The sequence below is a fragment of the Aethina tumida genome, chromosome 1 (assembly GCF_024364675.1).
Source record: "Aethina tumida isolate Nest 87 chromosome 1, icAetTumi1.1, whole genome shotgun sequence".
Taxonomy (NCBI): Eukaryota; Metazoa; Arthropoda; class Insecta; order Coleoptera; family Nitidulidae; genus Aethina; species Aethina tumida.
This window is the reverse complement of record NC_065435.1, coordinates 951974-964613: the sequence shown is the minus strand read 5'-3', so window position 1 is coordinate 964613 and position 12640 is coordinate 951974. Positions and strand designations below refer to the sequence as shown.

The 12640-nt window shown below is 35.3% G+C and overlaps 3 protein-coding genes across 10 annotated transcripts in view; 2 read left to right on the top strand and 1 right to left on the bottom strand.

The window, feature by feature from the left end:
• Positions 1 to 12640, bottom strand: part of LOC109594712 (C2 domain-containing protein 5) — a 32490-nt gene that overhangs the window by 11797 nt on the left and 8053 nt on the right. For 3 of the 6 annotated variants that reach the window (XM_049970419.1, XM_049970424.1, XM_049970423.1), the window contains exons 3-7: positions 8029 to 8214; positions 7652 to 7979; positions 7238 to 7595; positions 3533 to 5736; positions 2146 to 2307 (exon numbers count right to left, since the gene is read on the bottom strand). In XM_049970419.1, coding sequence (XP_049826376.1) covers positions 2146 to 2307; positions 3533 to 5736; positions 7238 to 7595; positions 7652 to 7979; positions 8029 to 8205 — 3229 coding nt within the window. In that variant the 5' untranslated portion in view covers positions 8206 to 8214. Of the gene's footprint in view, positions 1 to 2145; positions 2308 to 3532; positions 5737 to 7237; positions 7596 to 7651; positions 7980 to 8028; positions 8215 to 8378; positions 8601 to 8631; positions 8708 to 12640 lie in introns of those variants that run through there. The other 3 variants (XM_049970421.1, XM_049970420.1, XM_049970422.1) reach the window with 3 other exon arrangements.
• LOC126266450 (uncharacterized) lies at positions 92 to 2118 on the top strand. 2 transcript variants are annotated; one of them, XM_049970438.1, is made up of 4 exons: positions 118 to 159; positions 211 to 268; positions 321 to 693; positions 1733 to 2118. In XM_049970438.1, the coding sequence occupies exons 3-4, from the start codon at positions 323 to 325 to the stop codon at positions 2097 to 2099; spliced, it is 738 nt and encodes a 245-aa protein (XP_049826395.1). In that variant the 5' UTR covers positions 118 to 159; positions 211 to 268; positions 321 to 322; the 3' UTR covers positions 2100 to 2118. The 2 variants fall into 2 exon arrangements, with proteins under 2 accessions (XP_049826394.1, XP_049826395.1); XM_049970437.1 differs by having other exon boundaries at positions 92 to 159; positions 211 to 693.
• Positions 9194 to 11656, top strand: LOC109594713 (uncharacterized). Of its 2 annotated transcripts, none has more exons than XM_049970430.1 (5): positions 9194 to 9716; positions 9768 to 9878; positions 10000 to 10101; positions 10364 to 10819; positions 10875 to 11656. In XM_049970430.1, the coding sequence occupies exons 1-5, from the start codon at positions 9631 to 9633 to the stop codon at positions 11284 to 11286; spliced, it is 1167 nt and encodes a 388-aa protein (XP_049826387.1). In that variant the 5' UTR covers positions 9194 to 9630; the 3' UTR covers positions 11287 to 11656. The 2 variants fall into 2 exon arrangements, with proteins under 2 accessions (XP_049826387.1, XP_049826386.1); XM_049970429.1 differs by having other exon boundaries at positions 9991 to 10101.

Here is a 12640-nt window from a genome sequence, read left to right as displayed (position 1 = left end):
GAGCCATTGTATGTCTGCAGTTGGTACCATCAGTTAATTACTGTTACTACAACAACAATGCTATTGACATTTTAAAACATTTAGACAAGAAACTCCTAAACAATTTTTTCATGTACCCTTCCCCATGGCTTCAAATTACAACCTGGTCAACTATGAACGGTAAGAATATAAAATAATGCCTGGCAATATTTGAAATTTACCAAATTGTAGCCCTGAACCGATATACAACTACGACGTCTGCGACGTCTTCGACGACGACGACGACGAGGTAAGAGACGATTTGTATTTCTTTAGACGCAGATCTCGGAATGTCGATGAAGTAATGCTTGGCTTCATCAATTGTATTGGAAGCGACCCCACACGCGAGGTAGGAATCGAATTGTTAGTCCACGTACCCAAATTGAAAGACCTAGCCATGTACTTGTACCACACCACGGGAGTATACGAAGGACTCCTGAAGGAACTCCGCAAGCCTTTGATCCCGTTAGACCCTCGCATACCAAACTTCACCCATTATGCGCTGAGGCTTTTAAACATGATCGTGAACGAGCCGAGATTGGCGTCCAAGTTTATGGACGGAGACCAACCGGGAGAGATCCTGTCGACTGTTGGGGGCAAGAAGGAATGGTACAGCGATTCATACTTGGAACCGGCTGTTATAAAAATACTTTCTGCGGAGATCAAGAACCCTCAGTAAGTTAACTTCAAGTTAGTTGTTATTTATATGTGTGTAATGTTTCTAAGGGAGCAGGGGAAACACGTCCAATAATGCTCCTCAAATTTAAATATAAAAAATAGTTTTTCTCTAATATTTTCATAACCTTTGGTCCAATTGTCTTTAAATTTGGTAGGTATTATCCCAAAATACATACGTACAATTCATTGTAATTTCCATCAAGAAGAATTCAATAAAGTATCAGATTTGCCAAAGATAAGAGGGACCTTCAAACAGCTTCTGCGATTTGCCACATTCCTCTTGAGGAAAAATATACTACTACGGTACTACAAAACTAGAATTAAAGAACAGAAACAATCAGACAAGTCTGCTGTGGCAGAACATGCTCTGTTGGATGGAAATCACAACACAAAATTCTCTGAAACACCACTGCTTACCTTGACAAGTGCATATTAGACTAGAATGGTTAGGGAAGCAATTGAGGTCCATAAACACAGAAATAATTCCAATAGAAAAGAAGAAACACTAAAACTTGATAAAATATGGACGCCAGTGTTCAGAAACACAAAAATTACTAAGCAGATAAGAACGGTCACTGAACAGAACGAAATTTCTCGTTCATCAGTTGTCCAAGTTGTTAATCAGATGTCAAAGAGACACGAACCACATTAGATGTCTGAAGATGCTAGCCACTCATACTAGAGAAACATTTCAATAAACCTCGATATGGAAACCCAAACAAATATAGATACTCCAACAATGGTCACAAAAGCCTTAGCCTTTAAATGGGAGGATCGAAGCCATTTAACACTAAATCGTAACATTAAAACTAGGGCGAGGAAAAAAGGAGAGCTCTCCAGAATTTATGCTACTATTATATCATTATGGAAAGCATTTATTACATTGAATTGTAGGTATGAATTTAAGGGTAATACGTTCAAAATTTAAACACCGGTGGACCAAATATTACGAAAATATAGGGGAAAAACTTTCTTCATTATTTTGACCATTTATTTTGGGAACACTTCGTATAACTGCCGAACATATTGTTTTCAGGGAGGTGGTGACACCAGGTTTCATCGACACTTGTCACGTCTGTCTTAGCGTGGCCCTTCTTCCTACCAATGATTTGACAAAGATCGACAGGGGAATGACAAAATTGGCAGAAATTTTGGATAGCAAAGATGCATTGGAATTTATTTGTGGAACGCCAATGTTTACAGAATGGTTTGTAAAAGCGCTAGTAGATGCCAGAAAGTATCTGATGGAAAATCTAATATTGTCCCATAAAATTTTACCGAAAGTAGCTTCGTGTCACATAAAGCTTGCCAGAGACCAAAGGGCGAAGCCTTTTATGATCAAGTTGATTAGTCCAGATATTATGATACTAGTTGATGATTATTTGCGTTATTGCGATAAATAAAGTTTCCAGTTAATCGTAATTATTGTTTTTTTAAATCGGTACTTACCAATGTGCACAATAAATCCCGGAGGAAACTTCGACATGGTAAGAAAGGGATATTCCAACATGTCAAAATTTTCCTGGTGGATTTGCGACCGTAAAATGACATTGTTTCTCATAAAACATCCTGCTCCACCACCTGACCTGTCGCTTCCTGTTAAACTGTTTCCTGTGGAACATTTCATTCACAAAATCGAACAAAATAATAATAATAATAGTAATAATAATAATAAAGATGATACATACACATAGAACGGGTATAAAATAAATGCCTTCAAGTAGTTGTACGTTAATTACTGCGATACTTTCAGCCTTATTTATCGCTTTTATTTTTAATATATAAGTTGTGCTCACAATGAGAAACATGAGAAAACCTCAACTGATTACTAATCAAAATAAAACAACAAAAATATCTGTATGTCTTTCTTCTGTTTTAGTTTTCCATGAGGTTCAAACATGTATAGAATTGTTATTCTAGTACTACTTTATGATCTAGTGTTTTTAGTCACTTCTATATCAAAAAAAAACTTACCCGACTGAAACATGTTAGGTATTAAAACTAGTTGGATTCCAAAAAGTTTTCTTTTTTGCATTATGTAAACAGCTACAAAAATGTATACATTATCCATGGCCAAATATTGAAGATATGTTGTTTAGTGTGGTGTGTGTATTATCATCAAATTGGACACTTTTTGTTTAATTACAATTAGTAGCCGAAAAGGATAACAGTAATTGAAGGCGTCTACATGAAGGCTAAATTAGAGTTACTAGATGTAGTTTTAAAGAAAACGTCTAAAGATTTGAAGTAAAGTCGACAATACTCTGTGTCAAAGGATAATGAAAGAGTTTGACAACGTTTCATACTCACTTTTACTTAAAAATCCTATTTTGTCAGAAAAAAAGTTTTCATTAAATGAGTACCATGTATTTACGACAATATATGGAGCAATAAATTAGAGTGACTTAAACAACCGTTAATTTGTATTGTTTTATCGCTCCATATACATATGGTATGTAGATTCACACAAAGATGCAACAATTAGTTTCGCAAGCATCTTATACTCACTTTTCTTCAAAAATCCTTTTGACAGAAAATAGAGAAATTGATCATATTTAAAACGTGTCTGAGGCAGTTAAATTTTGTGTGGTTTGTCCTAAGTAGAGAATCTTTTGTATTGTTTATAATTTTTAATGTCGTTCTGTTAGTATAAATTTATGGACATCTTACATTACCCTACTTAATGCTTTTAAAATTTATAGCAGAAGCAACAGCAGCAAACTGGTAATAGATAAAAAAACACCTATAATCAGAAAACAAGCAACTACAAAAATAGTATTACAATTATAGGGTAATATAAAATATAGACAGGCACCACAACTCAACAGGTACTTACCCTTTGGGGTGATGCTCAGGTCAGAATCAGATGACCTCCGGTGAATGATGGCCATATTATTTAGCTTGGCTGGAGATTGTCCCGGTTTAGCCGATTGTTCGGGGGTGGCGTAACCATTGCCCGACTGTTGTTGCGGTTGTTCCGGTAGTGGCGACGAATTCCTATTCAGGGTTAAGCACGCTTGCACATTACTGTTATTATTGCTTGGTTCAATTTTTGTATTGTCAAGCTCGGATTTGGGGAGGTTGGGATTAGTAATTGTTAAATTGGGGGTGGACAATTGGGGAGCCTCCGGTAATGGTTTCAACGAATCCGCCTTGGACACGTTCTTTTCCGATTTGCTGAATATTTTCGACAGTATGTTCTTATGTTCTTTGGTTTCGTTTTCGTTTTCGGATGTCTTTCGGTTTCTTTTTATGAAATTAAACCGTTTTTTGTTGTTTATTTCGTCGGTGCTCTTCCCCTTTCTTTTGTGGTGGAACAAACTAAACTTCCTTTTGTGTTTGGGCTCATCAGGTTTATCCAGAGACGATTCGTAACTCCTAGTTTTCAATAGTAGGCTGAAGAACTTTTTCCTTTTTTTGTCGCTTTGGCTGATAAACGCATCTACAATGTGTTTGTGCAGTTCACTGTCCGAAAAACAATTGTGTCGAGCCTTCACAATTACGTCTTCGGGTTGGGGTGGCTTTCGAGATGACTTAAGGGAGCCAGAAAGGCACGGTTGGGACTGTTGACGTTTTAGTTCAGTTTTTAAATTGACAATGTGTGTAAAGGGAACCCCCAGAACCGTCTCATTCTTTCTTGAATAATTAGAAAATGATGCTGCTGTTGAAGACTTTTTCATCTTAATGTGTCCATTGTTCGTATTGTTAGTAAAAGGGGAGTATACCATGCGTGGTTTGACGCTTTCTGGTGGAACCCGACTGGTTGGTGAAGTTGGTGGTGTGTACGTTCCAATAATATTTACTTTTTCCAACAGAATGGTCTGCATTGCAGTCTTAACCAACCCCTTGGGTTTGATGGTTGAGCCTAAATTCACAGGGGGGATAATGGCAGTAACCTTTTTAGAAGTAGACGGCATGACAACCTGCTCTTTAACTTCAGCCTCAGGCTCCTCGTCATCTAGATCGTCTTGTTCCTCCAAAACAAATACAGATTTTGGCTCATCTGTTTCCGCATCAGCTACTTCTGGATCAGCATCCACGGCTGTATCTAGGTTAACGTCCTCAATAATGTCTGCTTCGCAAGGGATAATTTCCGAGTACTCAGACTCTGCGTCGTAATTCAAACTTAAATCGTCTTCACTGTCAGCCGGGAAGGCAAACACGTTTCGTCTGGAATAAGCCTGGTCTACGGAGGCGCTTCTTGACATCAAAGCGGGCATAGAATATTGTTTCTTCAGTTTCTCCTTTGGGTTATCCCTTTCCAGCAGTTCGACGTTACTTAAAATATTGCTGATGGTATCCAATTCGTCATAATTAATATCCTGATTCAAATCGTTGGACTCGCAATCGTAGTCAGAACTGGTCGAATCTGAACTAGAATAAGACCGTTGTTCGCTGATGTTGTCATCACTTATAATGTCGGGTTCGGATTTGCTGAGAAGGTTCGCCAAAGGCTCCAACTTGTCAAGAGTTTCCGACTCGGAGTCGGTGTGTTGTGGGGAGTTTTGCACCTCCAAAATGCAACTCAGACTATTGTGAGCATGGATTACGGACCTGGCCAGCAGTTCCGCCATCGCACTGTTGTTAGCGTTGTGCGTTTTCTTAAACATGCTCCTCTTCTTCGTCGCGTCTATCGGCAAGTACTCCTCAGTCTCTTCGCCGATGCCGGTGTCCCCCAGCTTCGCTTTAAGAGCGGTCATTTTTTTCGACAGTGAACTCTGCGACGAGTATTTCAAGTTCTTGAACCGCTGCGAGATTCCGTGGCCCGGAGTTCCACGTTTGTCTTCTTGTTTCAGTAAAGTTTTCAGCGGCGTGTGTTCGTTCAGTGACGGATTCGATTGAGTGGAACGTAAGTGTTCGTTGTACGACAAATGTCTGGTGAAATTGTAATTAGGTTTCACGAGGCTCCTTTCATAAATCTTTGGATGGAATGGTTTGGCGGGTGCGGGAAAAGGTATCAACAAACTGGAGTGAGCGGGCGCTGAATTTAAGCGAAAGCTTTTATCGCAGCCAACGAATTTTAGATAGTTAAGTGCACGACTGCATGCAAGGGAAGAAAAAACAAAGTAATAGTTAAAGAAATGTTTGTATTAATTATATATATACATATATACATGATGAACCAAGAAAATAACCAACTATTAATATGCAAAGATGTATTTTCTTAGTTCAATTGAAAGTTGACACAAAACACATACACACAGATATAACATTACCATATCCATAATGAAGACAACATAAATAATGTAAGCTATATTCAAATATAAAAATTGTTTACAAATGATCAGTCTATAATAATAAAATCAGAAAGATAATAAACATAAATAATATCTCAATATTAAAAAAATATAATACACAAGTACTACTTTTACAAATTAAGTTTAAATTTTAATAACAAATAAAATAATACAATATATAAAAATTAAAATACAAAGTGTTTCTAAAAGAGGTGGTCAAAATTTGGTACTAGGTAGGACTAGGTCCAATATTAAAGAAAATCTAAATATCTTTTTTCAGGAGTTATTCCTGAAGTAAATACAGCCTTTACAATGTCAACAAATTATGGAACAAAACAGTGCATATTTGACCCAAATCGGACAATCCGAAGCATATCAAATAAAGGCTTGAAATGTAAAAATAATGGTTTTCTTTTTCTCCCCTTCCCCTTATTGTCGCCTCTATTTTCCACACCAATGAATATTTTTTAAACTATTAAGAACTCTTCATATTCTTGGATAATTTTAAAGAAAAAAAGTACTTTTGATTAATTTTGATTATCACAACCGTTTTTCAGATACTTCAGTTTTAATACATGAAGAAATTAACACAATTTTCATAGAATATAAAACCAAGTAGGTATCATAAGGTATTTTTAATTAGTTTTGTTAATTAAAGAATGTAAAAATACATTTAGTATATTTTTTATTAATTTAATAATCATACATTTTATTCACATTTCAAGCCCTCCATAAATTTATTCTTTTTTGTAGGTATGTATTTTAGGATAATACATATTAAATTTAAACACTTTTGCATCACTTTTGTTAGGAAAATATGAGAAAAAAACAATTTGAAAGGCTATATTTTCTTTAGGAGAAACTTGAGAAAAAAAATATTAGATTTTATTCATTATTGAATGTGTTGAAATCGAAATGAAGAAGCGATTAATCAAAATTCAATAAGTCATTGAACACATCATTATTTCTGAAAATCTTTTGTCTAATCCCTCCTTTGTCTTTAGATATAAGCAGGAAGTAATGTAAAAAAGCACCCTTACTACAGTAATTGAGGAACTCAAAACAATAGTGAATTAAAGAATTTACTTTAAATTTATTAATAATAAATGATTTATTTTGATATTAGATTACTTGTTTGGACTTGATCTACTTCTACTTTGAAGCCCTCAATTAAAGAACATGAAAAATATAAAGGTGGAAAAAGCACCCATCACCTCAAAAATTGTACCAAATAAGTCCCCCAATTTCCCCCTTTGTGCAACATAAACCCAATAATAAGCACACAGTTACCTTAGAGTACTTACTCATCATTTTTCTCATCATTAACGACCGTTGAGACGGCACTTCCACACGGCATATCCACAGTTTTGACTAAGGTAACAGCAGTACCGATTCCTCTGGCCACAACCCCACACTCTCCCTCCAAATCGAACTGCTGATTGTATCCAATGACCGCGTTACCCCCCAAATTAATCGCTTTAACACCTATCTTTCGTTGCAACTCCCCGGACAACTTGAAAAATAACGTTTGTCTCGCTTCGTTCGAGGCTCTCGGCGTTCGAATTTTGTCGATCCACTGGTATTCTGGATCGTCGTCAACTATTAACTCCTCCACGAAACCGTGGATGACTTGAGCATAGTATCCTTGGGGCACAGTTGGAGCTGAAACAAAAATGGTCAATCTCTGACACTAAGCAAGATTAAAATTGAATACTTACAGCAATAAAACTGAACTCCACACGAGGATTGCCGATATCTGTTAAAATCTGAGAAGAGATCCACTTTGACGGTAATGTTCACCTCTCCTCTAATCCCATGCATTGTGTCATACACTGGAATCCACCCGGACATAACAGAACTGCCCACATTGTCGTGATTGCTGTTGGTGTCACCATTAAATCCATGCTTGTTTAGCTGGCTTGCTGCTGGCAGTAGTAGAGGGTTTAAATTAAGGTACACTTTGCCAATTGCATCGTTTGCTGAGTAAGTATCATGGTCCATCAGACGGATTTGTAAAGGCTCATCCTGAAGCTCCGAATCATCCACCTGGAAATTATGTTTGTAGGATGGAAACTTTTACACTTAATATTATTACCTCAAATCTGTACCATTCAGAATTCCATTGAGGATGTAAGGACTTTCTGCACACATCAGTTTTGTATGTGGTGCTGCCCAATTTGATTTCGACATAGGCATCTGTTGTGTCACTCGATCTGTCCATCACAGGCAAATTTTTGCCTGATATTATTTTCACCTTCACTTTTCCAGGCATGTTTTATTGCTGCAAACGGTAATTTCTGATTAGATTTAACGGCGTATTCGTCGTGGTGAAAGATTTTGTCAAATGACATACCTATTTACATTTTATAACATGAAATAGTTGTGCCAATGTGTATAACTCTATTTTTAGATTTAGCAGGTTAAAATCCAATTTAAAATAATTACCATGTGCACGTTTGATTCGAATTTATTTTTATAAAACATGCATACGAAACTCGTCGCTATTTACCTTGTTACATTGGGAATTATTACTAAATTGATCCAACTTATAGTTTCAGCATGTTTTGATTTACAGGGTTTGACATTTGACATGAATCTTGTTACAATTAGTAAAATGTGTCCCGGAAATAATAACAGCGCTTAATTACGGCTATTTTTAGTCTAAACTAATTGATAATACAAAATATAATAATATAACCTCATAGTTGTTCCACAAGTAAATAAGTTTCACGGACACTAAACGTTCAAGCATTAGAACTACGAATTAAATTAATTATTATTGCAATGTCTGTAATATAATTACAAATAATATTGAAAGCGATATTATATTTGTACTTTATTAAAACAGCGAAACACCTATTTAAAATACACAATTTGTGTTATATTTAGATTATCGGTAGCTCAAAAGACTCAAATGCTAGACCGGAATTTTATGCAATCGAATAATTCCATGAAGTGAATGAAACTTCTGGTCTCTGACTAGTAAACAATTATTATTTTTAAATAAATTCTTATTGTTTGATTTATTAGTAATATATTGTAGTAAGTAAAGCGTATTTATCACAACTGTTATGATCAGTTTTTTATTAGATATTAAGTGACAAAAATTTTTTTTTTTAATTATTTAATTTTGTTGTTTCTTGTTAAGTGCTATTTAATAAATAAAACTCTAAATTAATATACATATTTTACTTTATTAGTTGTAAAACAAATTAAAAAATCCATCACTATTCTGGGGAAGAAGCTGTTCACTCCTAAAACAAAAATGATAAATAAATTATTATCTGTACATTTCTAACAAGGATGTTCATTAATCATACTATTATAATAGTGTAATAATTGAGAATTATCACATTTTAATTTCTTTACATTGTCTACATTATTAAGGTGAATCATTTGAAAATTTAAACTGATTTAATTATGTTAATTTTTATAAATGGTGGATGCTTTCGCAACGTCGCAATTTTTGCGCATTCACCAAAATTTCCGGATAATATTCGCATAAAAATAAAAATCTAGTATAAAAAGTAGTAATAATCATTTTATTTAGTTTTAAGAATTCAGCGATGTCTTCCCCCACTTCAGTTGATCGGCGACAAGCAGCGCAAAAGTACGCTCGTCGTTCAACGCTCAAACTCTAGCTTCACGTCTTTGACAGTTGTGCCGGTTGAAGTCTACATAAAATCCAAGAAAAATAATGGAAAACGGAGACAACGGGCAATCTTCTTGTGTCCAACACATAAAAAAGTTTCATGCGTATGCCATGAGCTCAAGAAATCGCGTGTAAGTTATTATTTATTGCCGTTAGTGTCAATGAAAAATTGTTGCTTTCAGACGTGAGGAAACGGAAAAGTTTATAAATGGCGGCCAACTTCCGGAAAATTCAGAACCCAAAAATCACTTGAATTTGTTCCATTGTTTCGCCATTAATCGTGAACGTCGACTGTAAGTACTCACTAGTGGATTAAGCAAAATTCAAGTATACACCCAATCAGAACAATATTATAAAGTTGTATTGTTGTAGATTGATAATATTAATATAGGTTTTACATTGTAGTGTTTTTAGGGTACAGCGCGTTGAAAGTAAACCCAAAAATAACCCGGCCACCGCAACCGTACCGGAGTTCACCAACAACGACGGCCCCATGGCTAACAAGGAATGCCCACCGTAAGTTTAAATCATGTTTACACATAATAATTCGACAAGTTAAAAGGCACGATAAGAATTATGCAACTCAGGTGTACGTGTGTAAGTTTAAAGATGTAAATATCGTTAAAGTTTTATCAACTCAATAGCGTGATTCACAGATGGAATGCCTGCGATAAGCACTTACAGAACTAATAAAAGTTATCGATATAAATTGTTTAACTATAGCATTTACCACTGCTGCACTTCAAGCAATACATTTAATTTAAATTTAAACTTCTAGGGCACACGATGACAATGAATGGAATTTGGCTAGGTGTGAAGTATTCCCAGCCCCCGAAAAACTATACGAAAAAATCAAAACCATCGCCAAAATAAACCACGAGGTGAAGTCCATCAAGTACGTGATGAAGAAGCACAAGGAAGGGCCGATCAAAAACTTGGGTTTTTACTTGTACTACACGGAGGGGGTGTTCGAGTCGATTGCCAAGGTTATCTCGTCGGTTTACAAGCACATTGAGGAGGACAATTTGACTTGGGCACAGGCCGAGAGCACGGGCAACGCACTGGGACTGATGAAGGTGGTCATCAACACTAAAGAACTCAGATCGCAGTACCTGGAAAACAGCCTCGTCTCGTGCATTTTCGGCTTGCTCTTCAACAAATCCAAGCACGGATTGCAAGGAGTGCTCCACGAGGAGGCCCTCGGAATAATGGCAATTTTGGTGCGCACTCCTGGGTAACTTAACTATTCACACATTTGTAACTTCACTCGTGAACGTAACTCGTTTCAGTCTCCAGTACACCAATTTCGTCATCAACAGCATGTTCCTGCCGGTGATCATGCACCTAATTGAGTCCGATGACGTTAAGAAAATCCACATTGGAGCCGCGTCGCTGATGCGCTGCATGATGAGGAGCATTGGCTTGAACTATGTTTGCCAGAAGCCCAGCCGTTTGCTTTGGGTGATCCAGGGTCTCAACAACGCGGTCGAAACCCTTATCAACGATCAGGATCCGCATGCTGTCGTTGCCGTGACAATGTGCTACCAGAATTTGGCCATCAGCAAGAAGTCACGCCAGTTTATGCCGAAATTTATTCATCCGGCTATTATGGACGCCACCTTCAATGACGCCATAATAAAGGGAGGATCCACAATCCACTTTCGCCCTTTCATGCTTCAAAATTTGGGGGTCGAAGTTTAACTTAATTTATTCATTTCGTGGTAACAGTAAGTTATTTGTCATTTGACTAATCCCAGTAGCAGGTATTTGTGTCTGACTAATAACAACTTGTTACCTATTTGGGTACGCCCATTAGTTTAAGTGCCTTCCCCACCTCTATAGGGGTGGAAGCTGTATAATATTTTATTGTTGTGGCTTTCCGCCATCACTTGTGTTTGTATAGATTTAAAGTTTATCTCGTTCGTTAAATAAATAAATAATTTCTGTTTGATTTTATTTTTTAAAAGAACATTGGTCAGAGAAATAGCATACTACTCTTTATCGTTAATTAGAAAATTCACATCTCCAATTAAATGTGATCAAAAATTTTATATTTTATTTAAAATAATTACTTTATATTCTCTCTAGAATTATTCATTTTGTATTTAAATCAAAGTCATTTCCAGTTAAATTGGATCTTAAAATAGATGTGGCTGATCACAGATATAGCACATATTTAAAATATATATATATACAGTGGTGGAAAAAAGTATGGTATATTTTATATATATTCATACAAATTTAACAATAACTTAAATATCTAAATAATTTGTGGCGTAACCTTTGAGTTTTATCACTGCTTGGTATCTTTTAGGCATAGAATCTACCATCTATACAATGTGTTAACAGGAATTTGTTGCCACTGTTCCAGTATCGTTTGACATTCACATTTATTGTTGAGCATGTTATTTCGTCTTTGTTAATAACATTGCATATTTAGACCCTGATGTTTCATGTTAATGATTGTTTTCTTCTTATCACTAAATAAATAATCAATAAAATAATAAAAATCCTACTAAGAATAACTTCTTACTATTAAAAGTATTGTTAAATAGTTCCACAAAACAAACAATATATTTGAATGTGCTATTTGTTACCCAACCAAATCAGACTCTTATGTGCCTTTAAGGTAAAACCTCTGTCGTTTCTAAGAAAAAGAAAAAAACATATAAAGTATTGAAATATATTTTTATACTGATAAAATTTGTCTTAAATTATTTTATAAACCATCTTACAAAATGTTTAAAATTTAAAATTTTATGACATTTCTTTGTTCTCAACTGTATATTTAACCCTTAGATAATTCACTGTATTAAAATTAAACAAATATCTTTAAAACACGTAAAAAGTAGTATAACACTATTCAAGAATCGAATAATGTTTAATTTCAAGCAGAAGGTAAAAACATGTCTAATTTTGTATGTCAGGCAATCTATTTTGAAAAATTCTCAAAAGTGTGAAAAATTGCTTTAACCATTAAGCTTGGTTTCTAATGTTTTTGTATCCCTTTTTTCCCCCATGTCAAAGTCAAAAAATATATATAATATATATATAT

Excerpts from the sequence above, each read along its gene's own strand:
- LOC126266450 (XM_049970437.1), top strand. The coding sequence starts at position 125 with ATGGCTTCAAATTACAACCTGGTCAACTATGAACG. Across the intron at positions 160-210 it reads AACCTGGTCAACTATGAACG|CCCTGAACCGATATACAACT; the intron begins GTAAGAATATAA and ends ACCAAATTGTAG. Across the intron at positions 694-1,732 it reads GCGGAGATCAAGAACCCTCA|GGAGGTGGTGACACCAGGTT; the intron begins GTAAGTTAACTT and ends TATTGTTTTCAG.
- LOC109594713 (XM_049970429.1), top strand. The coding sequence starts at position 9,631 with ATGGAAAACGGAGACAACGGGCAATCTTCTTGTGTCCAACACATAAAA. Across the intron at positions 9,717-9,767 it reads ATGAGCTCAAGAAATCGCGT|ACGTGAGGAAACGGAAAAGT; the intron begins GTAAGTTATTAT and ends TGTTGCTTTCAG. Across the intron at positions 9,879-9,990 it reads ATTAATCGTGAACGTCGACT|TGTTTTTAGGGTACAGCGCG; the intron begins GTAAGTACTCAC and ends TTTACATTGTAG.